Source organism: Tachysurus vachellii, chromosome 8 (genome assembly GCF_030014155.1).
Source record: "Tachysurus vachellii isolate PV-2020 chromosome 8, HZAU_Pvac_v1, whole genome shotgun sequence".
Classification (NCBI taxonomy): Eukaryota; Metazoa; Chordata; class Actinopteri; order Siluriformes; family Bagridae; genus Tachysurus; species Tachysurus vachellii.
This window is the reverse complement of record NC_083467.1, coordinates 21,454,363-21,480,230: the sequence shown is the minus strand read 5'-3', so window position 1 is coordinate 21,480,230 and position 25,868 is coordinate 21,454,363. Positions and strand designations below refer to the sequence as shown.

General features: G+C 38.4%; 2 protein-coding genes across 11 annotated transcripts in view; both read left to right on the top strand.

The window, feature by feature from the left end:
- Positions 1-3,358, top strand: part of col18a1a (collagen type XVIII alpha 1 chain a) — an 85,797-nt gene extending 82,439 nt beyond the window's left edge. For all 3 annotated transcript variants that reach the window (XM_060876896.1, XM_060876895.1, XM_060876897.1), the window contains 3 exons: positions 334-531; positions 1,368-1,483; positions 1,926-3,358. In XM_060876896.1, the coding sequence (XP_060732879.1) occupies positions 334-531; positions 1,368-1,483; positions 1,926-2,139 (528 nt within the window). In that variant the 3' untranslated portion in view covers positions 2,140-3,358. The remainder of the gene's footprint in view (positions 1-333; positions 532-1,367; positions 1,484-1,925) is intronic.
- Positions 3,359-9,507: 6,149 nt separating this feature from the next.
- The window catches only part of pcbp3 (poly(rC) binding protein 3), a 76,108-nt gene continuing 59,747 nt past the window's right edge, over positions 9,508-25,868 (top strand). For all 8 annotated transcript variants that reach the window (XM_060876894.1, XM_060876893.1, XM_060876890.1 and 5 more), the window contains exon 1: positions 9,508-9,762. The gene's annotated coding sequence lies outside the window, so the exon portion shown is untranslated. The remainder of the gene's footprint in view (positions 9,763-25,868) is intronic.

The following is a 25,868-nucleotide window of genomic DNA, read 5'->3' as shown; positions in this document are numbered from 1 at the left end:
TATTATAATGGTGGATCAGATTTGGACCCCTTAATTACAGTGAAGGACATCTTAATGCTCCAGCATATACTGTATAGACATCAATTAAATTGTTTATGAGAGGCCCACATATGGTGTAATATTTAAGTATCCAAAAACTTATTGTGTCCATATAGTGTATACATAACATATAATACTATATATACCGAATACACTATACATACCAAACCAATAGCTTTATAAAAATCTCTGTGGTCCTGTGACCTTAACAATAAATGCAGTAAATGTGTCTTTAATTGTGTTTTGGCTAGAGCTGCGTGTGTCTAATGACGTGTGGTTTCTCTGTTTGAACAGCTGCATCTGATCGCCCTGAACAGCCCTCAGGTGGGTAACATGAGGGCCATCCGTGGTGCAGACTTCCTGTGCTTCCAGCAGGCACATGATGCAGGTTTGAAGGGAACATTTAGGGCTTTCCTGTCCTCCAAACTGCAGGATCTATACAGCATCGTTCGCAAATCTGAAAGAAACACGCTGCCTATTGTCAACCTTAAGGTATGTGTCCTCTTTACCCTACTCATATCCGTTTATAAATGAGTGGGTATAAATTAATCCATCACTTTTAATTAATCACAACGAAAATAAAGTCAGGGGGGCACGGTGGCTTAGTGGTTAGCACGTTCGCCTCACACCTCCAGGGTCGGGGTTCGATTCCCGCCTCCACCTTGTGTGTGTGTGGAGTTTGCATGTTCACCCCGTGCCTCGGGGGTTTCCTCCGGGTACTCCGGTTTCCTCCCCCGGTCCAAAGACATGCATGGTAGGTTGATTGGCATCTCTGGAAAATTGTCTGTAGTGTGTGATTGCGTGAGTGAATGAGAGTGTGTGTGTGTGTGCCCTGTGATGGGTTGGCACTCCGTCCAGGGTGTATCCTGCCTTGAAGCCCAATGATGCCTGAGATAGGCACAGGCTCCCCGTGACCCGAGGTAGTTCGGATAAGCGGTAGAAGATGAATGAGTGAATGAATGAAAATAAAGTCAGATTTGATTCATGTTTACAAGGAGTACTATACATGTACAGTATTATTTCTATATATATATTTTCATTCCAATGAAATGAACCTCATGCCAAAATGTTTAAATGATTGATTTTATATTGCATTCTTGTATACGTTTTATTACCCTTGACTTGTTTAATTTGCTAAGAATCCATTATTTAGTTAGTGATTTCCTTCTACATTCTCGGTACACTTTAATGTTTTCTCTCTCTGCCCTCATCAGCTAGTTTCAGTTGCTGAATCGGGTGTGTTAGTGAGGGAAAGCAGTGAACTGAGCCATTTGGCTTCCCCTCTGCTTGGTCATGGGTCAGTGTTGTGCTGATGTTATTCTCCACAGGACCAAGTGCTATTCAGCAGCTGGGAATCGCTGTTCGGTGATTCAGAGGGCAGGATGAAGACCAACGTACCCTTATATTCCTTTGATGGCAGGGACATCCTCAGGGATAGTGCTTGGTGAGACAGACAATTTTGACTTTACATACAAACAACAACAATCAAAACCTCACTGTAAATTTCAGGCTGATTTCTTCCACTGTTATTGTGTAGTTAGTTATAATGCACTGATTTAACTTGGACTTAAAATGGATCTTATTCATTGTCAGGATTTCACTATACAGCACCAGGTGCTTTAGATTACTATGAGGCCAGTGCCTCTGATATGTCACTACAGCAATGGGAGGTTTTAAAATAGAAACTTTTCCCCTAGGCCACATACAGAGTAGCAAAACTAATGCATAAGCATTTCTGTTCTGTAATGACACCTGAGTCACCTTCACATAGGACAAAATGACTCCCCGTCCAACCCCCCGCCCCCTCCATTCTTGACTCTGCATGTGGCATCACATGTTTTATTTCATTTTGTAATATAATCTTTCTCCTCCTGTGTGCGCCCTAGGCCAGAGAAGATGATCTGGCATGGCTCCAGTGGGAAGGGTCACCGTCAAATGGATAACTACTGCGAGACGTGGAGGACGTCAGATCACGCCGTGATGGGTCTGGCCTCTTCTCTGCAGGCTGGCCAGCTCCTACAGCAGAAACCCAGCAGCTGCTCCAACAACTACATAGTGCTGTGTATCGAGAACAGCTATATCACACAGTCTAAGAAGTAAATGATCCATCAGTCCAATAGAGTGCAGACCACATTAGGTTAACTGTCTGGGCAGATATTTTTTTCCAATTTTCCACCCTGTTTATAAAGTGAAAACAAAAAATAAAAAAAGAAAGAAAAGAAATTAAAAATGACAGGGTCTGGGTCTGCATCACAGAGAGGCCGCCCACTGTCCTCTGGTTCCTTTTATAATGCCAACAAGACAGGCTGTTGGCGCTGTCTCCCGGCATTGGCACATATTTTCCAGGAGGGGGTTTGAACCAGCGAGGACAGGAAATGCAGTGAGGCAGGGTTTTCAGTTGTATTTTCCATATAAAATTGTATATGAAATGTTTGTCGCTTCTGTTGGTTTTTATGTTTCTTTATAAAAAATGTCTTAAGTGGTATATTTAACCAGTTTAGCTACATATGTTTGTGTAACACTGTTTTTGTCTATTGCTTCCATTTTCATGCAAGGAATTTTTGGAAATTAAGGGGCAGACATGTCTAAAAGCATTTTAGATTTTACAAAGAGAGTAAATATTTATTTTGTGCTAAAAACAAAACACAAAAAAGAACCCTAAGTGATGAATTTGAAACAGAATACAGTTTTATTCTATTTTAGCTAGCACTTTTTGCTAGATTTGTTTTCTATATACCCAGGAGAAAGTGTGAAACTAAAATAGGCTTTTCCTAAACCATGAACAACAAATAGATTTTTGAGCCCCTGAATTTTTCTTTAGCAAACGAATGTCACTTGTATGTAGACCATAGGATCAAAATTCTATGGAAAAAATTATCAGTGGAAACATAATATGGAGTTTATGAACTTTCTGTTATTGTTGTTTTTGTTCATTCCAGACCACTTATAAAGAAAATGGAAAAAAAAAAAACCCACAGTATATATTTCCAGAATATTTCAGAGAACAGTAAAGGTGTTAAAGGTGCTTTTAATAAAAAACCAGTACCAGTAATTTCAAACTGCAGTTCACCACTGAGTGGGAAACTCATTCAGTTGCTGCGTTTTGAAAATTAGACATGTACATTTAGTACAGAGAGTAATTTATGAAATGACGTGCTTTTATAATACGTCTGTGTGAAATCTCATATGCTAACTCTGCTGTAGAGCTGGTGATATAAGTATGGCCCTGTGGAACTCACACACTTTTTTGTAACTATTATGTGCTTTATCATTTTTACATGGCACTGAATAAATGATTTTTCACCATTCACATAAAAAACATGTAATAGAGCTTTATTTTTAAAGTTTGACAAGAACATTAGTGTAGTATATGCTCTTGAACGTGGTTTCTAGTATATTAAGGCTGTCACATGACCAGTGGCATTTCCTGAGAAAGAAGATGGCTGCAACAATGGTTCTATAAAAAAATGTAAAAAAGTAAGTTGTTTTAGTATAAGAAAAATACAACCATAATACATATATATATATATATATATATATATATATATACACACATACAGTGACTGTAGCTCTATATACTATATATATATATATATATATATATATATATATATATATATATATATATATATATATATATATATATATAGCTACAGTCACCAGCTACAGCACAGCTGATGGAGAACAACCGTTGTCCAAGCATCCAAGTACAGGGTACAGGTCAGGAGGTTTAGTTCATGTTCACATCAGGCATCAGAATGGAAAAATCTCAGGAATCCCAGTTAATTAAACCATGGCATGGTTGTTGTGCCAGGCTGTGCTGTGCTGTGCTGTGCTGCTTTGATTATTTCAGAAATTGTTGATCTCTAAGCATTGTCCAATCACAAAATATTTCACATAAAGCACATCCAGTGAGAAGCAGCTGTTGAGGTAGAAATGCCTTGTTATTAGATGGTAAGGTCGGGTTGAGCTGACAGGAAGTAATTCAAATAGCATTATAACCATGGTGATCTGAAAGGGATCTCAGAATGCAATATACAGTTTGCATAGACTCACCAAATGTGGTTAGTTGCAGATAAAATAAAATAAAATTGCTGATGTTTTTCTCATTTGGAACTCTATTTTCGAACTCTAGTTCTGATTAGCCTACATAGTTCCACATTGCTCTCAGATTTATAAAGAACCCAGGGGATCAGCAGTTTCTGAAATACCCAAAACCAACCAATCTGGCAACATCACAAACACCATGCCATGATCAAAGTCTCTAAGCTCACACATTTTCCCAATTCTTATGTTTAACTTAAGCTCTTGTCCTGTATATGCATGGATTTATGTATTGCACCGCTGTCACATGATTGGCTGAGTGTACAAGTGCATGAATGACGAGATGAAGATAGATATTTTTTTACTTATTATTAATATCTATTCATTTTGCACTTTTATATCAAATTGTAAAATGCTTTTAGAATAATAGGGTTCTGACCTTTATGGCAAATAAACAAATACTATGAATATGTAATTTACATGCCAGTTAATATATTTGAAAAATCGAACACCAAAGCAGACTGAATAAAGCTGAACATTTGTAGTAAAATATGGTACATCTTAAAATGACAGAAATGTCAGATACATGCTTATTTATTTTTATATTTTAATTGCAACTGAATGAAGAAAGCATGCATATCTGATAAAAATTGGGTGGATTTATTATATTTATTTCCCTACAGTATACATTTTTATTACTCTACTGGGTCTTATTGATTAGCTGATGCAAATCAGTTTTTAGTGTAGCATCTACTGTATGAACAAATCAAACATTTTCTCCAAAACAATTTTGAAGAAGTGTACAGTATGTGCTATAAGGGTTAATAGCTGTAATGATATAGCGGGAAACATGGAAGAGAATGAGTTAATACTGTGCCTTTCTGCAGGGTTGCATCATGCTGGATATAGAGCTTACCTTTCTTAGCTTCTGTTTGCTGCCATCATGAGAATTCATTAGGTGGCAAACTGTATGTGTATTTATCCCTATTCCATGTTGAAATGCATGGAAATGAGAAAATTGTGCATTTTGAAATGGCGAAAATTCCCTTGGTTATTCGAGCCACATTATGATTATTTTGTTTTATTTTTAAAAGTGCTTTCATGTCCATTCAGCTATATCTCCATCCTAAACTGTGGCCTAAATACAATTCATACATTGCAACCCCACAGGCTTGTGCTCTTCACCCCTACGCCAAAGAAAGCCAGAAGCTGTGATTCATGTATGTCCCTAAATCACCCTCCAGGCCCCTGTGATGAGACAGCACTCTCCTCTATAGTGTCTTCTGCACTTGCTCAGTGTCCGCCTCGAGGGCTTTATAACCCCTTCAATAGGATTTAGCTATGCAGCCTTGAGAGGACCTCTGAGGCACAAATCAGTGAGTAAAAAGAGCTGCTTGCACTGTGGAAAGGACCTTCTTCAGCCAGTAGTGCGTTAAAGAGCAACTTGTTCAGTCAGAACAAATTGCATAATGCCAAACGATTTGATTCAGTTCACCTCTGCCTTTTTTAGTGTGTGTGTTTTATAAAACGGCTCTTTATTTATCCCCAAAAGCTTATTTTCAGTACATATACACTGGACTGAATTTAAACTTATATATTCCCCCCACAAAATTTTCAGTACATGTACACTGGACTGAATTTAAACTTATATATCCTCCCCCACACAAAATCTAGTTATTCTGTGATTGGCGTTTGGCATCGCTGTTGCCTGGCCTGTAAATCAGCACTCGTATGTAATTTGCTGAGTGCTAGATTATGCTCCTAAGACTCTGCTTTTCAGAGCGAGGCGGTACATCTTCAGCTGCCTGTTATCTCTGCACTGCTCCACCAAGGCTATACTTAGTATCTGGTGAGTAATAAGTAATCACATTTAAGTGGCTTACAGACAGTAATGATACAATAGCGGGACAGAATGGGGACTTTAATTACATTGGTGCTCTTGTGGATGCCATGTGTGCTAGATGTGCTGTGTTTATGCTGTCCTCAAGAGTCACTGAAATCGACATGTTTCTGTGGGCTTACAGTAAAAGCAATGTATTGTTGTTATTGTTGTTTTTTACTTTAACAGCTCATCTGCTAAAATATCTCCACTTGAATTTCCTGCCTTTTTAAGTCAATTTCAAGCAGCTGTTAAGAAAGGACATGACATATGGCTAGCTCTGTGACTGCTTGTTTATTTATTAGGCTCATGCTTGTATATCTATTTTTTAAATAGTGCAATCGCAGGCTGTGACATGAATCTGATGTTGTCTTGCCTGTTATGTAAAATCTTGCAAAATATTGCTCAAAGCTTTAAAAACATATATGTAACATAGCTGTAATTAAAAAAAAAAGTAAATATTAGCATATACTCTGTTGTTTATTTAGTCGTAGGATACCTAGATAGTTTCTAATTCGGTTGCTGAAGTCTATCAGTAGCTAAATATTTTAAACATAGGGATGTCAGTGTAGTGATCGATTTCAGTTTTGCTAATAACCAGCAGATTCGTTTAATTAATACCTGCTCCATACTTCCCCACACTTACATAGAAAAAAACTAATAAATACTAGATACTTATAATATACTAGATACATTTATAGTACAATAAATGCAAACACAGGAAACTAACCTTTATATACCTTTAAAAAAAACATCTCTGATTTCATTAATATCATCAGTAAAGTTAACGCCAGGAAAAGTGGAGCACCAAACTTCCCAAACCACTAAAAGACAGAAAGCACTCGCTGTTTATTTTACGTTGGATTGGAAAGCGTCCGCTCTGGAAAATTTAATTGAGGGTTATTCAGGGGTTTATTGGATAATTAAGTGTTTTTGGCTTTTAAAAGGGTTCAAATGAACCTTTTCTATTAGGAAAACACTTTGCTGTAGGGTGTTGAAATTGAAAAACGTTAATGCGTCAAAACTTTCTACGACTGTAGAGACAGAAAAGATTTACATTTTAACCTGTTATTTATCATGAAACAATCAGATATTTACTATTAGCAGTACTTCTTTAAATCATCGACATCAAACACATGTACTATATAGAGCGTATGTGTTGTGGTCTGCAAAATCCAGTCGAATGGCACTGAGGCCAAATTAAATGGCAAATGAAACGAATATAGTTTGACACCCCAAGTTTAAAAATGGAACAATAAATATTTCAACAAAATGACATGGAAATGTTTTTATTTCTGCGCTTGCCTTGGCTTTGCCTTGCTACCTGCATCAATCATGTTGGGTAAAGTTCCAGTTTAAAACTCAGTGGTAAATGCAGTCAATCTACCTACCTAGAGATGTCAAAAACCTGACGTGACGTGTTTTTTTCCCCTCAGACATCAAATGTCAGGCTTTGATTAAGTCATTTGATTACTATGTGACAGTAAAATGTAAGTCTAATGGATTCGGTTTGTAATCAGAAGTCAAAACTCCCCCGATGCTCCTGCACCATCTTATCATCAGAGCAGATAGAAGTGATCAGAAGTACACATCACACACATCAGATGACATCACTTCCAATGTTTGAATAACCCTATAAAAATATAGCGAATGTCATTCACGGGAATGTGATCTGAAAAAGAGCTGTATTATTGCACATGGCTTTGCTTTATTAACCTGCTGCTACACATAAAAGCCATCATGAAAACATTTTACTTACTACAACACACAGCAATATGTACAGTGCCTTTTCTCGCTTGTAGGAATGACATTTAAAGCATGACTACTCCTGAATTCATGCATTTTTAATAAGATCTCCTCCTGTCATCATCCAATATGGCAGCAGTCACCCCTGTGCATTCAGACTTTTCTTAATACCTGTGTTAGCAAAGTCTACATAATAAAATAATAATAATCATAAATCCATTTTTAAAAAATCCATTGCTTGTTATAGTGAAATTTAACTATTAAATGTTCACTGTCATTTGCCTTATTACCTAAATATTTACCTTCATGCACGGTTTGGTGACTTCTTCCTGGTGTGTTCTGTAGAAGCAGCATTTCACAGACACTTAAGTGCTTCTCCTACTCCCATACCCCCCACTTCTCACAGCACATGCACTCAGTCCCTCTGACACGCTCTTAGTGTTAAGTTCACTGGTACGTACCTCGCCCTCTCTGAGGTTTCTGTGCACCAATATCTCTGCAACTGAAAGCAAACTCAATGTGACATCTGCTCCCATCTCTCATGCATTTTTTATGGAACTTTCTCCCTCTCAGAAACAGACATACGATGTGAACAAACTCTATCCGGAATTCTGGATTTCTTTTTTTTCCCTCTTGAATGTATCGGTTCTTCGTGACACCTTCTGACATCAGGTAGCCACATGCAACCTGTCCTGTCTGTGGTGCGTGTAAGTGAATGGGGGAAAGTTAGCCAGACAGAAGGATTGCTGATAGGTCTGATGGTGCACTCTATCCACTACCTTGCTGAGTCATGATTGGGTGTTGCACCCAATGATGCTGTGAGGTATTGGTCCACGATATGATCCACTCCCTCAGTGTTAGCATCATTGATTTTCTGTTTTTGTAAATTTCACTGCTTCCTGGAGCCTCATGGTCTGGAATAAAGCTGTGGGCTTCAGCAGGAAGAACAGTTCTTGCACTTTTTCAGGGTTCTCGTCTCACTCCTTCAATCCCGGTATCTCCCAAGAGCTTACCTGAAAAAGAAAAGGAAAGAGACAGCCCTGATCTTTGCGACTTGTTAATAATGGGACATTTATTGCTCTTCTTTCTGCCTCTGGAGCTCTGCTTCCTGCAGTGCAGAGGAACTGAAGCTTGATGTGCTTTTCATTTATCATTCTGACAGTCTGCCATTGATCATGTATCATGCTGGGAGCTTAGTCGTGCTATCGATCTGCAAAATAAAAAGTCTTTATGAAATCAGATCACTTTTGTGTCTTGGGTTTTAGTCACATGAATGGGATGCTGGGTCTCGGTTGGCTTTTGGAGTAAAAAAAAAAAAAAAAAAAAGGGTTAATCATTCTGGGTCAGTTAGTTTCTTCTCTCTGCCTCTGCTGTTTTTATTTTGTGCTTGAATAAGTCCTGCACACTTTGTGTGGATGTGAAGAAGCCGTTGTGCCAGTTCTGCAGTGGAGCATGCGGTGTTATTGTGGTGGGTTAAGTGCCTCACAATCTAATTACTCTAATGTCAGCTGCAGTCTTAAATCACAGTCGCCGGCTGAGTGCACCGCTCAGTCTGTCCTTCAGAAAGGGAAGCCTCGCACTGCTCTCACATTCATTATTCCGATTGGATATGAGCTATTGCACGTATTGGCTGGTACGAGGAAAAGGCTGCTTGGGCTCCGATTGGTCACAAGAGCAGCAGCTTGCTGGCACGTGATTGGCTCCATGGAGCGAGTGGGTGGTGATCTGTGCCTTTCCTCCTAGTGCTGAAGCGTGCTTGCGTGCAGGGGACTCTTTACTCTCCTCTTTTTTGACTGGCTGTAGGTATTGGTGTCTGCCTCTTCTGTGCGCGCCCACGCGTGCTTCTGTGTGTGTGCGTGTGTCTCACTGTGTGTGTTTGTAGCAGAGAGAGCAAGAGGAAGAGGAGCAGCGTTTCCTCTCCCCCCTCTGGCCTCCCCGTCTCCCTGCTCCCTGTCACTCCGTCCTTCCTCCCTCCCGGACTGCACCGGCCTGGACCCTGTACCCATCAGCCCCTTTGACTCTCCTCTCTTCACCATCCCATCTCAGTTCCGCAGGTAAGGAGCCGCACTAACATGACCGGCTGCAGAGCTGCTCCAGCTGTTCACAAGGTATAATAGCTTTTCTCTCCTTTGGGCTTTTTTTTTTTTTTTTTTTTTTTTTTTTTTTAAATATTTATTTATTTATTTTCTTATGCTTTCTCCATCTTTATCTTATACTCTGATTTCATTTTGCATGTTGTTCTGACCAACTTTTCCCCTGTATATTACACTCTCTAATAAACACATCTCTTACTGTTATTCCAGCTTTTTAAGTTCTCCCTTTGGCGGTTCCTCTCATGAGGATGTAGGTAAAGACGTCACGGCGTTTGAACCCAAATTCATCTCGTGCTGAGTGTTTCATACAACTTTCTCATGTCAAGCTGTGACTTCACCTGCGTCGCTTTAGAATCACTCTACAGCCTCACAGGAAAGAGGAAATTGTGTTAAAGTGTGTACTTCGGCTCTGATTTGTTCTGCTGTGGTAGTTTTATTGGTATCATTACTTTTCTGATTATGTTTATCGATTCTCATCCACTGCTGTAGTGCCTCTGAGTGAGACACTTACTGCAACCCCAGTTTGCTCCAGGTAAAAACTTATTGTGGCTATATATTATAAGTTCCTTTATTATATATTATATATTATAAGTACCTTTGGGCTAAAACCTTCAGCTAAATGGCTCAGTGTAAAAGAGAAACTGTATGGTAATCCTGATACTGCTAATACTTTGGAGATTTCCAGAGAAAGAGAAGACAAACAGCATGACGTGGCAGAAACTGTAATTACTTTACGACTAGGGCAGTTCAAGCATTAACACGGTCTGTACACCAGTGCAGCCACAGCAAAAAAAAAAACAAAAAAAAAACTGCTTAGTTCCTGGTCCTCCTCTCCGCAGCACTTTGCCTCGAATTAGATTTTTTCCTGAAGAAGTGATTGAGCTATCAATACTGACTGAACATATTTCACAGAGCTCCTCAAGTGCTTTGGCTCTTGTTCTGAAGCGTGCTTCATCATACACTAGTCTTTATTCCAGGTTGGGCCTGCGGTGGTCCGTGTTACAAGATTGTTTGAAACCATAGCCAGTAAGAGAAGTTAGTCTTGATTTGACATTATGTGGACACCGAAGAGGAATCAGCTTTCTACTGTATTCCACTCATCTTCATAATCGGATGTTTTGTTTTGTTCCTCATGCATATTCGCTTTCTTCTGCCTTTTGGAAGAAAAGCTGAATATCACTAAGTGCTTTGTCGGGTGTAGCTATGGGAGGCTTTATTCATCATGATCATGCTGAGACTGCAGGCTTGTTTTGCAGCGTAGACCTCAAATTGTTTGGGGATGTTGGAAGTGCGGAGGCATTGATTAGGCAAGTAAACTGAGAGAAGAACAGGTGTCTTAATTAACACCAGTATCCCTTTGCAGCCACCCTGGCCTGTTTCCAGCAGCGGGATAAAGAACAAGTGATTATTCAAATTAAAAAGCCGCTTTATTTCATCACAGGCAGTCGACGGATCTGAGCAGGAAGTGGAGCTGGAACTTAGCGGGGTGACACGTTTTAGCACATACGCATTAAAAATCTCCAGCGCAGGATTAAATCCTAGTGAGTTAAATGGGTATTCCTACGGTGCCTTCAATTCGGTTCAGTCTTTGTTTGGGAAACTGTGGTGATATCAGCCTCATACTCAGGAAAATGTTGTTGTGCTCCCTGTGAGTCTATTATATAATGAGAAGCGTTTTCTTTTGAACTTTTATTTTAATTATTGTTATTTTTTAATCAGCACCGTGTCATGTCTCTTGTCAATTAACTGTTTTTATGTGCTGTGTGCGTTAGTCCTGTATTCTTAGCCCACGATGTTGTGTGGAATGACTAAAAGCTTTATTTCAGAAGCATATATCATAGCCCATGTTGAATAAGTAATTTATGAGCTTCTTCTTTCACCCTGCCCCCTCTCTCTTTCCTCTCTACCTCTATCAAATACTAGGAACAGCAGTGCGTCAACACTTTTCATGACCTCTCAAACCATTTAAGCTGCTGTTCTTTTACAGAATGTAATATTAATGCTCGGTTCTCAATAAAGAACCATCGGATACATTTTTACTGTATATACACAACAATGATCGATTTGTTAAACTTAACCGTATTTGTTTTGTTTGCATGCATCTAAAGAAATATCTTGCTAGAATTTTCTAATTTGCAAAAAGTGAAGAAAAAAAATTCACTGAATCCTGACAATTTCTAGGTTAATGTGTCAATTTACAGCAAAACAACATTGCTACAAAATTTATAGACTTGATTATTTGATCATTCGAGGTTTGTTCAGTTCTGTCAGCTATCGGTCTGTACAGACCGAGTAAACGTTCTTCTCTCTTTTAAAAATGTGATCTGCAGAAGCGGTGCAGACATTTTGAGAGTCAGTATCTGATTACAGATTGAATTGATTAGGCTTATGCAATGAAAAATTTGCACTTACTGTAACTAGCAAGATTTTAGACACCACACATTTGTTACCACACATTTATTCCACCGGCTCAGTTCGGTCTTTGCGTCAAGACGTCAACAAGGCAAAGTTATAAAGTAGCGTAGACAAAAATATTTCCACTCGTTCTGGTGAAATGTATTTATTTAAAATAGAAATGGCAAATTTGTGCTGCTGAAAATCGGATTTTTCATCACTTTGGTCTGATTCTGAAATTAGGCAATAGTGACATTCAGCATGACAAGCATGCTTTTGCGAAGAATAATAATTCTGTTAAGAAAGAAAGTTGTTTTAAAAACCTTTTTCGGCCTTTCTGTCGTGTAAAGTTTGCTTGTCAGTCAACACGGATTTGCATTACATCTGCGGATTCCAGCTGTGCTCCTGTTTCAAGCTCGTGGTGGAATTATGCTGCAAAGCTGGGTGTTAAAAATGAACCCGGCTTATCTCAACTATACGGATCCCGATTTTTAAGCTGAACTAAATTAAAATGTCATCGATGAGGAGCTAAAAACCTGCTACACCACTCCAGATTAGTTTCACTTACATATTTTACTCTGTGTGTATACTCCCATCAGCTCCAGACAGATGTGTGATGCATGACTGAAAGTTTTAGGCAAAAGTTATTACTTTGCATGATGACTTCTTATTATAATGTTCTTTCTAAACAGATATTTTTCCCCCTACTGACAGCCATGCTCTTGAAGCAGCTGGTCTTTTTGTGCTTTTGGCTGTTTCTTTTATTTCTCCGGATCCCATGTTGTTTTTGCTTCCGTGCTGTTGGATAGGCAGAGCTGCAGTATGAATGGGTTGTGCCATTTCTCTTCTTATTCTCACTCTCCGTGCCAGAACGCAGTGGTATTCTGGCCTTCAGGGTCAGATCCATTTTACTGTCAAAAAAAATATACGGAGACCTGTTTGTGCTCAACTATTCAACTGGATGTGCGTTGTCTTCGGGGTGTGGGAATTAGTTTTTTGTCATTCTTGTATCCTGTTTTCGTTTAACACTTAACGCTGTAGGGAGAGTCATGGTTTATATAGTGCACACATACTAAGGATGATTGTGAAAAGGTGATTATCCACCCTCTCCCATGAAGCTGTCAGCATCAGTCTCATGACATAAGACGATTTAAAGCGCTGCCCTGAGGTGTGTGTGTGTGTGTGTTTGTAGGTGGTGGATGGTCTGAGATTGAAAGGCTGCACCTTTATAAAGTTGAAGGTACAGAATTATGGCCTGTAAAATCCAGGAGCTTTTTGTGCAGAGCCACTCTGCAGTGTAATTTAACCCGCCGATGGGCCATGAGATCAATCAGAGCCCGAGAGCAGGAGAGGGGGCGGAGCCTGCCTTAAAGCTCAGGCCTTTTTTTTTTCATGATTTGCAGAGAAAACAGCGCATACACTTCTCATATCACTGTATCACAGGGCACTAAAGTCAGCTGGCACCAAATGTGTAATTAAGCAGAATCTCCCAAGGTGTTAATTTGTTTAAGATCCTGTTTAATTACTCCAGCTTGTATTGTAGTTCATGCCTGAGACAGGATGCAACCAATGACCTTGTGAAGGTTTTGTGTAAGTAAGCGTAGAGTCATTGCTTTCTCAGATAATAATAATAATAATAATAATAATAATAATAATAATAACAATAATAATAATTATTATTGTTATTATTATTATTATTATTATTATCATCATCATAATAATCATAATATAACAGTTAAAACTTTTGTTTATTTTGTTCAGAAAAGAAAAAGAATTCTCAGTGTGAGCTGAACAATTAAAAAATAATAATAATAATAATAAAAAAAGGCAATAATAATAATAATAATAATAATAATAATAATGTAAAAAATAAAAGCATTAAAAAACAATAAACAAATAAAAATGCACAATATAAAAAAACATGTCATTGTTTAAGAGTAAAAGTTGCATAATTAAAATTAAAATAAAAGTGCTATAAAAGAAGCATGTCAGTAAAAGTAATTCAAATAATAATAAAAGAGGCAGAGTTGATCCAGACGCCTTTCTTCTTGCCTGCTTTTGCCACTCTGGTTGTGTGAGGTTTTGCTTGATTAGTGAGTGAAAGAGTTTGTGTTAGGTGCAAGTGCAGGGCTGACAGCTTAACCACTGATTATTCAAGGCTCTTGCTAAGCCGTGGCACTTCAGTGACAAACGCCTTCTCCATTTCTCTCTCTCTCTCTCTCTCTCTCTCTCTCTCTCTCTCTTTCTCTCTGTGAAGCTGAAGCAGCATCGTGTCTTCGTGTTTGGGATCACTGGCCGTGTGAATCACACAGTGCAGAAGCTTTATTTAGACATAATCCGCTGAGTTTCACTAGAAGTGTGAGACTTTACTCGACTGGCCTTTCTACAGCACACACGCTCCTCACCCTGCCCAGTAGTGTGACCGTGTCAGTGGGTCACATGACCTTGATATAAGGGGATAAAGGGAGAAACACCGCGCACGAGGAGGTGGACTAAATTCCCAGCTCCCTCGGTCCTCTGAGCTTTAGCCATTGTGGGTGGTGTGGATATAAAGTGACAGGGTAACACAAATGGATTCCTCTCCAGAGATTTTGGCCAGGGCTTTTTACATTGAGGATCTGCAGCTATGCTTCCACCTGCTCCTTGGCAAGATCGCCATCCAGGAAGTGTGGAACTGCAACGATGGGCAGATTGGCCTCAGCAGGAGAAGGGGTGGGAGGGAGAGGAGAGACGAGGAAGCATGTCATGTCCTGCTCAATAGACCTTTTTAGGCTCTTCTAAACCAGAGATAGCCGTGAGATCCTCCAGTTTAAAATATTTATATTTTCCCCCACCTATATCTTGCTCCTATTCGTGCTTACTTGTTTTTCCCTTTATCTTCTTGCTAGGTTTTTCTCATGCCCTCTCTGTAACAATTACGCTTGCTTGACACACTTTCAAGTGGTTTGTGTTTGCGTTCCCGAAGCATCTGCCCAGCTAAGTCAGCAGTAAGTGCACTGTGTAAGGTAGCAGATGGAAGAGGAGAGAACACTTCATCCCTGTGCAGCACAGTTTGCTGTTCTATGAGCCAGAGCCATTGCTCTCCAGATTAGCTCTCAGAACAGAGATGAACAGCATGTGTGGTGGCAAACCACTGAGCTCAAAATCACACTGCTGTGGAACTGCTGTCCCTCGACCAGCTAGACTAGAACACAAAGCTGTTGTGTTCATGGCAGAGTCTCTGTAGCCTTCAATCTCTCTGCAAAGGCCAGTTGGTGTGAATTTTCCAATTTTTTTCTACATAAAGGTTCACTCGTTCACTCACTTATTTACATTTACGGCATTTGGCAGACTTTCTTATCCAGAGCGACCTTAAGAAGTGCTTTGAAGTCTCTATCGGTGAATACGCTGATGCTGGTTCATTGGGTCACAAACTAAAAATATCATCAGTCTAGCAAAAAAACGTTTTTCCTCATTCACGTATTTACTTATTCAAGTTTCCATTCATTTATCTATCTACTCACTAATTCACTTATTCACTCACTCATTTATTTATCCACACTTAATACACTCATTCATACCCTCACTCAGTCCCTTTATTATTCAGTACCTGATTTCACATTCTCACTTTTTCATTTATTTATTCATGTATTCATTCACTCACTCTCACTCACTTGCTCAATTTACTCATCTATCCACCCACCCATACCCCACAAAATCCACCAAGTCCATCCATCCATCCATCTACCCATCCATCTATCCACCTGGTCCATCCACACACCCATACCCCACCCAGTCTCCACCCAAACTCCACTCAATCCCCACACAATCCATCCATCCATTCATCCAGCCATCCACCCACCTATACCCCACCCAATCCATCCATCCATCCATAAATTATTTTGTCATTAAATTCAAGAGAGAAAAATGAGAGAGGCTGAGAGGGAATGATTAGAGTTGTTAAAGCAAAATCTACACTTCACATTGAGCTGCACCACACAATCCTGGAGCTGTTAATGTTCATGTAAAAGCACACACCCTCGTGTTTTATTCTTGTTCCCATTCCAATAGTTTCTCACATAACATATACAGAACTGTCAGTCATATAAACAGAAAGATTTAACAGCTTCTGGTTTATTGTAATTGTTTCACTCTCATTATAACATTGCTGTTAAAAGCAGAAGAAATTCTTCTTGGATAAGGCAATAAAAGTATTAATAAAAACTTGGACTGCACAATTCATCTTATTTTTAATCGTGATTATGATCTTTGATTTTCCTCAAGTATTTAAAAAATCGGTGATTAAAATCACTGAGGATAAAATTTACTATAAAAAATGTTTTTACATTTAGTATCACTAAAGGGAAGTATTATTTTGACAGAAGGATTTATAAATTTCCATCCATCCATCCATCCATCCATCCACCCATCCATCCATCCATCCATCCATCCATCCATCCATCCATCCATCTTACTGGATTGTGGGAATCCTGAAGCCTAACACAGGAGACTCAGGGCACCAGACAATGTACCTGGACACGGTGCCAGTCTTTCACAGGATGCAAATGCACACACAATCACACAATACAGATAATTTACAAATGCCAAACAACCTACGAAGCATTTCTTTGGACGAAGGAGACTGGAGTACTTTGAGGAATCCCCTGTGTGTGTAGGTGTAATATATATATACATATATATACACAGTACTGTGCAAAAAGTTTTAGGCAGGTGTGAAAAAATGCTTTAAACAAAGAATGCTTTCAAAAATGAAAGTGTTAAACATTTATTTTCATAAATGAACAAAATGCAGTGAATGAACAAAAGAGAAATCTAAATCAAATCAATATTTGCTGTGACCACCTTTTGCCTTCAAAACAGCAGCGATTCTTCTAGGTACACTTGCACACAGTTTTTGAAGGAACTCGGCTGGTAGGTTGTTCCAAACATCTTGGAGAACTAACCACAGATCTTCTGTGGATGTAGGCTTTCTCACATCCTTCTGTCTCTTCATGTAATCCCAGACACACTCGATGATGTTGAGATCAGGGCTTTGTGGGGGCCGTGCCATCACTTCATACTGATTTGAAGGCAGAAGGTACTGTAGTAACACCAAATATTGATTTGAGTTAGATTTTTATTCTGTTTGCTCACTTTGCATCTTGTAAATTGACAGAAATAAAAACTCATTATTTATATTTCTTTATAATATACTTTATTATTTATATATGTGTGTGTGTATATTTTATTTATAAAAGAAAAAACAACAGGGACACTTTATTTGCGGTAATCTGGTGTAGCTAATTATTACAGTCAACAAACTATCAGTAACTTTATTTACACTATCATCAGTGTCATTATGGGAAACATCTCGTTACTGAATCATATAAGAGGATCTTCATGGAGAACATGTACAGTACAGATGTTTTACTTCTGCTCCTGATGTGCTCCTGATGTGCTACTGAGATTATCGTGGTAGTTTATTAACCATCTCAGTTTAGCTGCTAAATATTAACGATTAATCTTCGTCCATGACAAAAAAATGAAACTAGGCAGTGGGCAGTAGTAAGTGCCTTAGTGTTTAGTGCTGGTTGTTAATAACAGCTTTAATTTTTGACACTTTTAAAGAGCAATCTGCTTCCTGCAGGCAAATGTGCGTGCCAGATTACTTAGTGAAGGAAGACTTCTCCCACACGGTTTGGAATTTTATCCAGTTGTTAATTCCCCATGACGATTACTTAGGGAAGCGAAAAAAGAGCTGTCAGTTTCATCCTAACACAATCCTTCCTATCTCTTACAGTAGGGAAGGTAAATCTGAAGATATGGCCGAGGGCCGTCTGTTCTTTCCTGGATGGAGAAAAAAACAGTGCGTGTGTGTGTGTGTGTGTGTGTGTGTGTGTGTAGCAGTTGGAGAGAGGTCGGTATGAGCGTTTTTCAAATTTCGGTTAAAGGAGCCGTTTGTAGGATTAAGACTTTAAAGGCTCCAGATCATCAAAGTGTTTTAATGTCACTGCTCTGTAAGGGGGTGAGTGTGTCGAGTGTTTCGCTAAACATCGCAGCACACCTCCTTCCTCGTGCTAATTTAAAGATCTTTTCGTATATGCCTCTTCATTGAGCTGTGCACTCTAATTGATTCTGCCTTCCATTTCACTCTTTGCATACAAATACCCCAGAGTGAGTCACTTTCCTGCTCTTCTAATGCCTTTCAATTGATGCTTAATCTGCCAGTTTACACATTCAGAGTTCGTAGCTAATTATATAATCTATGTATCTGTTCAGAAATGATCAGCTCTGAGTTGTTAGAATGGACACAATGATGACTGAGGACAGAAATAGATTACAGCTGTGTTGATTTTACGTTCGTTTTTTAAAGGGTAGATGGGAGACGTGGCTCTGTGTAGAGAGAATCACATCAACTTCACGTGTGAAGAATTATGTGAGAGAATTTGTGTGAGAAATGTACACGTGTGATTTTAAACAATTATGCCTCACACATTTTTTTACATGTTCTGCATATTTTTATTTGTATGTAATTTCTCTTAAATCCAATGGATTATTTTACATAATAGTGTGTGTTTACATTTTTAACTGGGATATTTTTCATCTTGTTGCAGACTTTTCACTGCATGTGTGACTTTAAATATGTAGTACATGTGTTTTTAATTTCATTTTAATTTTTCATATTTCATTTTTTCCCCACAATTTCCCATAATTTTCATGTGTTTTATCCCTCAAAGATTCATTCATTTTTTTATATGACAGTTCTCACATGATTCGTTTACTTTCACATGCTTCTTGACTCTTTTATTTTCACCTATGATTTATTTTTTCATATATATTTTTTAATTGTTTAATGAATTCATTTCATTTTTATTCCCATGTGATTCACGTTTAATTTATCTCGCATAATACGTTTATTAAGGTTTTCTCTTGAATCGTTTTTCCGCATTTAATTTACATGTATGATTTTATCCATGACTGGTATGTTTTTTTTTTTTTTTTTTTTTTTTAGGATTCATTTAATTCACTTCATTTTGTTCCCGATAAATGTATTTAAACATATTTTCCCCCACATGCTTCTTTTATTCTCACATGTAATCTTTCTACATAATTTATGTATTTTCACACATTTTTTTCACATGATTCATTTTCCTCATGTGATTTTCCAACACAATTTATTTAGGTAAGTTTTCTGTTAGGATAAAACTCCTATCCTTTCGGTTTAGTTATCTGAGAGCTTTATTAATATGCATCACTGCACACTATTAAATATTTTGGTGTAGTTCTGCTTTTTAATACTCATGATTTTCAAAGCCAGCAGTCTCAGTATATCTTGACCATGAAGGACTTTTTCGATTCAAACGATTCAAGCAGCACAAGGGGACTATGGGGAATGTGGCACAAAGCCTTGCCACTTTCTGGAGGATAGAGGGGAACTGTGTGACATCTCCAGGGATTTAGAGACAGAATGTGGACAATGTTTATAGCAGTACAATACTCTGAGACACAGTGAGACGGGGCATATGAAGGGTATCTATGGAATCCAATTAGCACTTAATTAAAACCAAGGGCATGTAAATTACACTGATGTATCAGGATAACACTCATGCATTGTGCAGGGAATGAAGTGGATACTGAGAATGAACTGCTAGTCTTATGTGATTCATACTGTATTGTTACAGCTGTGTCTTATGTATAGGGCCCCTAAAGTGCAAAACCAAAACACTACTGAAACAAAAAAACAGAGAACTCAATAATAAATAAAAACGCTTGCTTTTTCATGCCTAACGTCATATATCACAGGGTAGGTTACAGATTAGCAGAACTTTTTTTTCTGGGTAATTTGGAAAATCCTGGGTACATGGAAGGCTAAATGAAATGTTACTTTGTGGGGTTTATATTTATCATGTTATGACGTTTTGTGTAAAAAAAGATATGGTGAAAACGCGAGGGAAAAAACAGGATACATTTATTTATTTTACTTGGAGTTTTTGTCAGCAAAAAAAGAATAAAAATCCGACAGTACAAATAAAAAATGTCACAGAAATGTGTATATTGTAGTAAATATTCTGAACCATTGCTACAGATAATTGTGCATCATGCTGCTACATGTAACATATTGCACATCACATTGATTCACCTCTTTTTAGGACAGTGGTGGCGCAAGCAGTTAAGGCTCTAGGCTAAGGATCAGGGTTCAAGCCACAGAACTGCCAAGCTGTCACTATTGGGCCCTTAACCCTCACTCTGCTCTATGGGTGCTGCATCATCTCTGACCCATCAGTGTGTTAATCAACCTGAAACTTTATGAAGAGGCCTTTATTATTGACACATGTTATATTACAGTACAGTGAATTTATATTTACATTTACCAGACACCCTTATCCAGAGTGACTTACAACTGAGCAACTGAGGGTTAAGGGCCTTGCTCAGGGGCCCAGCAGTGGCAGCTTGGTGGACCTGGGTTTCGAACCCATGACCTTCCGATCAGTAGCCCAACACCTTAATCACTGAGCTACCACATCCCTTTTTATTTAATTTATTTTTATTTGCATATCCCACCTTTGGTGATTGGTGTCAGAGTGCAGGGTCAGCCATTATACTGCCCCTGGAGCAGAGAGGATTGGGGGCCTTGTTTAAGGGCCCGACAGCGGCAGCTTGACAGTGCTGGTGCTTGAACGGCACTTGAGCCACCACTGCCCCAGTCTACATTATAATCAATGAATGTGACAATCAAATGTGGTTCACTTAGTAGCTCATAATGATTCTATAACATCTTGCTATTGTGTTTACAAAGGGAAGTGTTAGCTCAATGGTTGAGGTGTTGGACTACTGATTGGAAGGTCGTGAGTTTGAATCCCAATGCTACCAAGCCGCCACTTCTGGGCGCTTGAGCAAGGCCCTTAACCCTCAATTGCTCAGCTGTACAAATGAGATAAATGTAAGTCGCTCTGGATAAGGATGTCTGTCTAATGCCATAAATGTTCTCCGACTCAGCTTTTGATTTTTGAGTATTTGTAGGTTTTCTGTTGTGTTTTTTAACCTCTGAGAGTTGTATAAAGTTGTGATAGATTAAAGAAAGTGTGTTGAAGTTGTACTTGCAATACGTACTACTGGTTAGTTCAAAGGAAAAGCTTTCATCCTATGAGAGCTCTTAAGGGTGTGCAAGCTTACATATAAGATATTCACTAATGCGAAGCACTTTTGATGGTCTCAGTGAATTGTACTCAGTTTATATATTTAATAATAACTTGAAAGAAGGCAGTTTAAAATAAATCCACAAATCAAGACATATAAGGCTAGCAATTTATTAATTCATAGCGCTTATTCCACACAGAGTCACAGGGATGGATGGATGGATGGATAGATAGATGGCAGGGAGCTTGGTGCAGAGGGCAAGGGACACCCTCAAGTACACACACTTACACACACAAAAATGACACACTATGGATAACTGAGAGATGCCATTCGTGTGGTAGCTTAGTCTGTAAGGTATTGGACTACTGATCAGAAAGTTGTGAGTTTAAATCCCAGGTCCACCAAGCTGCCTCTGCTGGGCCCCTGAGCAAGGCCCTTAACCCTCAATTGCTCAGTTGTCTAAAATGAGATTGAATGTAAGTCAATCTGGATAAGGGCAACTACCAAATGATGGAAAATGTAAACATACTGTACAGTCTCTACACACACACTGGGCAAAGGTGAGAATCCCTACTCACTAAGCCACATGTTTCCCTACCCACTTATTTAAGACAAAAATAAATAGTTAAGAAAGTGAGTGTGTGCGTTTGTTAACCAGAAATCTCTTGCGACCAAACTTCATAATAAAAGATTAAACACACTATAACTCTTTTACTGTTTAGTCATCAATTTGTGTCTTTCAGCACAAAGCAGGTGTCACCTAATCTAAACACTCTGAACACATCACAGCTACTCTGTGTTTATCAACCTACAAATTAGAGTATGAAGAAAATCAGTATTATTAGTTATTCACTTTTCCTTATGAAAACCTTTACACACAACTTTACTAAAAAGACTACTAAATAAAGAGCAATGTTTTAGTTATTATAGGTACACGATGATTGTTGTATTAGGAAGTTACTGTAATGGCTGCAGCTGAAAGGTTATTAAAATTCAGTGCACTGATAATTATATCACTAATGTTATACTGGTATGTAATAATGCCATCCCTTTGAGATGCATGAGGGGAAAAAAAATCTTCTAACAATCTGATTTGTCAGATGTAAACCATGTCCATTTTAAAGACATTCCTCTAGTTTGCCATTAGATCTTAATATTTCATAGGTTTACCTCAGGCATGTTTGTAGATTAGAGAAACTCAGTCATGGGTAATTTTAGGCTCAGTTGCATGTCTTGGGGTTTGATAATTCATCATGCTGGTGAATAAAAGAACAATTCCTTTGTAAATGTACTTATTTATTAAACCAGGTTTTTCAATAAGCAATCAGTCTTTTTGTGGTAGCGTGCTTATATGAACCTCTCGTTTTTTTTTGTTCACTCTTGTTTCTCAGAAGACAGCGTTGTTGCATCACTAAATTTACCTCAGTCTTTTATTTGAAAAGAAGAAAGTTTTTTTTTTTTATTCGTATTTATATGCCATTCTGTGCTAGTCATTTAATAAGCTATTCTTTAGAACTGAAGATGTACAGTATTACATGAGACCAATGATGGAGATGAGGCTGAATCACCTTCTCTGAATCAAACACGTAATGAAGCACACAGATGCCATTGTGAATTTCAGAGTGTAATCAAAACCTTTCTGTGTTTGACACGTGGTGTTCAGGAGAACCGTGATCGGAGCTGCTGCTCCAGCGTATTCTAGTCACAATTGTGTTTTTCTATCTCGCATCTAATTCTAAGTGAAAGGGATTCATTTGTCATTCTGGAACACGATTTTAAACAAATAAATGAACTTGCGATCACAGTTAGTATGCCGAGGTGGATGACCAAAGATACGTAAGGATTTCTCTCTAACAACTTGCAACGCAAAGCACTAAATCGATTCCAAGGGGAACCACATTGATCACAATCCAGCCTGCCTGCTAACAATATGGCACTGATCTTAATTGCTTCAGGCACGTTATACCAAGTGAAATTAGCAGTCGAGTGTTATGTAACTTGAGCATGGACTGTGCTTGTATTTTGCATAAAAAGCCTCTTAGAGACAAATGCTTGTTTTTTTTTTTCTTTTCTTACAAAAAAGTCATTATAAAAAATCTCTCTGTTTGCTGTTTGCAAATTTTCTCATTTTACTGAAATGGCAGTAATATCACAAGTCAGGAATAACACACAAACAAGGCATGCTGTTATACTACAGGTAGATGAAAATTTCTTTGGTTGCTTATGATTTCTTTAGATATCGAAATTGTCTCAAAGGAGAAAATGAGACAAAAAGCAGAGACTTTCCTGAGATGAAAGGAGTCAAAACTGAGAAAATGGCTACACCATTTTCCTGATGTTTCAGATGTGAGCGTCTAGCTGTCATCACCTTGTGCCTGGTAAAAAGGTGTTACATGGAACAAATCCCCTCATTGACAGCATTTGGCATACAGTACTCATACTGTAGTATAGAGTGGAAAAGAGCACAAGTGTAACAGATGGGGATGTAACTTAGATTGTTTTGCACTCGCAGGGTGGAAAAGCTACACGGATAATGACAAGCATTGTATGCCCCGTAAAATAATGCGAGCTCTTTTTCTTTATCTCTGTCCCTGAACAAAATGCTGAGCATGTGTGTGTACGTGGTTATCAGTAGAGCAAAACAGAAAGCGGTAAGAGAGCGAGAAACTGCCAAGGGGTTTATTTTAAATGGTCTAACGTTATTGACAGGATGCTGTTCAACAGACATGAGTCTAAAATGATTAAATAATTACAAAAGACAAATCCACTAAGACTAATCCAGGCAAGCATTAGCGCAGATACGGATGTAGGTGTTGAATATGTTTGGTAACATTTTCTTTGTAGCGTATGGGCTTCTTCACACATTCATATGCATTACATTAAGCTTTTATAAAACAGTGTTGATGCTTTAAAAGAGGCTTAGGTCACAACTCAGCAGGTGACATTACAGGGTTTATGCAGTATGTCACATAGCATTGGAGAGAAATAGGCTTAAGGTCATAACACATTCATAAACAATACATAAACTTTTTGATAACGTATGTCCAATCTTGTGAGGTGACATTATAGTTTCTCAGGTAAGTGTGGAGACTAAAGGACCTCATGATGATAGGATAACATCAGCATACATGTACAGTACAAACAGCAGGGCTGTCAAGTGTCATGCATTGAGAGTGACAGTCACTCATGTCGGTCTTTTGTCACGCTCTCCCACCACACATTGTATTTGTCACACAGAAAAAACTAACTATTTATCATATATTTAATACGCCGCAGCGCCCAAAATGTATCTGTCCGCACCCCTGTCTCTGTGGAACCGGGCAGGAATCAAACGCGTCTTCCCTGGAGCTCTTAGTCGAGCCTGACACTTATTAGACAATCAAAAAAAGAGGCTACACAATAGCCAATCAGAAAATAGCACTATCTGGGTAAGATTTAACGCAACAACCAATGAAAAAAAACTATATTCATTAGAGAGGGTATTTTTGATGGTCGGTTTGAACAACACGAAACAGCTTGTCTCTGGACGGGACATTGTCCTCAATCATGACCCTAAAAATGGCTGGGCTTGAGCCGAACTGTTTTAAATGGGAGCAACATTCCAAATGATAAAGGAGTCCAAAAAGGCAACAAACACTTACAATAAACAACACCAGTCATAATCTCTCTCTCTCTCTCTCTCTCTCTCTCTCTCTCTCTCTCTCTCTCTCTCTCTCACATGGAAATTAAACAAATTGGAGTGGGAATTGGATGTCACGCATGCCTGTCTTTAAAACTTGAGAGCCCTGAAACAGTAATGTTTGTCAAGTCCACTGATGATGTTGCTAACACTACTGTAGTAACCTTTCCAAACTAGGAAGTGGAAATTTATTGTAAATAGATAGTTATAGTAATAGATAATAGATAGTTAATTTCTACACTAACCTCTTGTGCAGTGGACAAGGTACATAATCTAAGGCTAAGAAGAAATCCATTTAAAAATTGGGTATTTTACAATGAAAAGCATCTAAACGTTAATAAGGTGAAATTTACTGGAGGAGTTTCCAGTCTTAGCATCTTATAATTTTTATTCATTTTTCTGACATTTTTACATTCTCTGTAGCATTATTTTAAAATCTTAACTTCCAGACATAAAAACAAGTTAGTTTTAGTAGAAAGATAGTTTACAGCTGCAATAATGTAAGTGATAACAGGAAGTTGTTCGACTATCATTCTACAACATTACCGTAAATGGATAAAAATAATTGTAATCATTGGCAAAGACAGAAATACTTCAGGATGTTGTGTAACACAGGAAAAAAATAACCTAGGGTTAGTAACTATAACTGCTCAGCATCAGGCTTTCGCCCCATCACAGCATGCATGTGTTTTTTTTCTTACATATTTGCTTTAAAGTTTTAAATAAATTGTGTCTAAGCTCCTCTGTTGGTCTTTCTGTGTGGTTGTGAGGAAGAGATAGACCCCCGTTGTCCTGCTTGCTGTTTCTGCACATTAGCACTTTGCTGACTTTCTGCTTACTCTTTTCGAGCTGTTTTGTGTGTGTGTGTGTGTGTGTA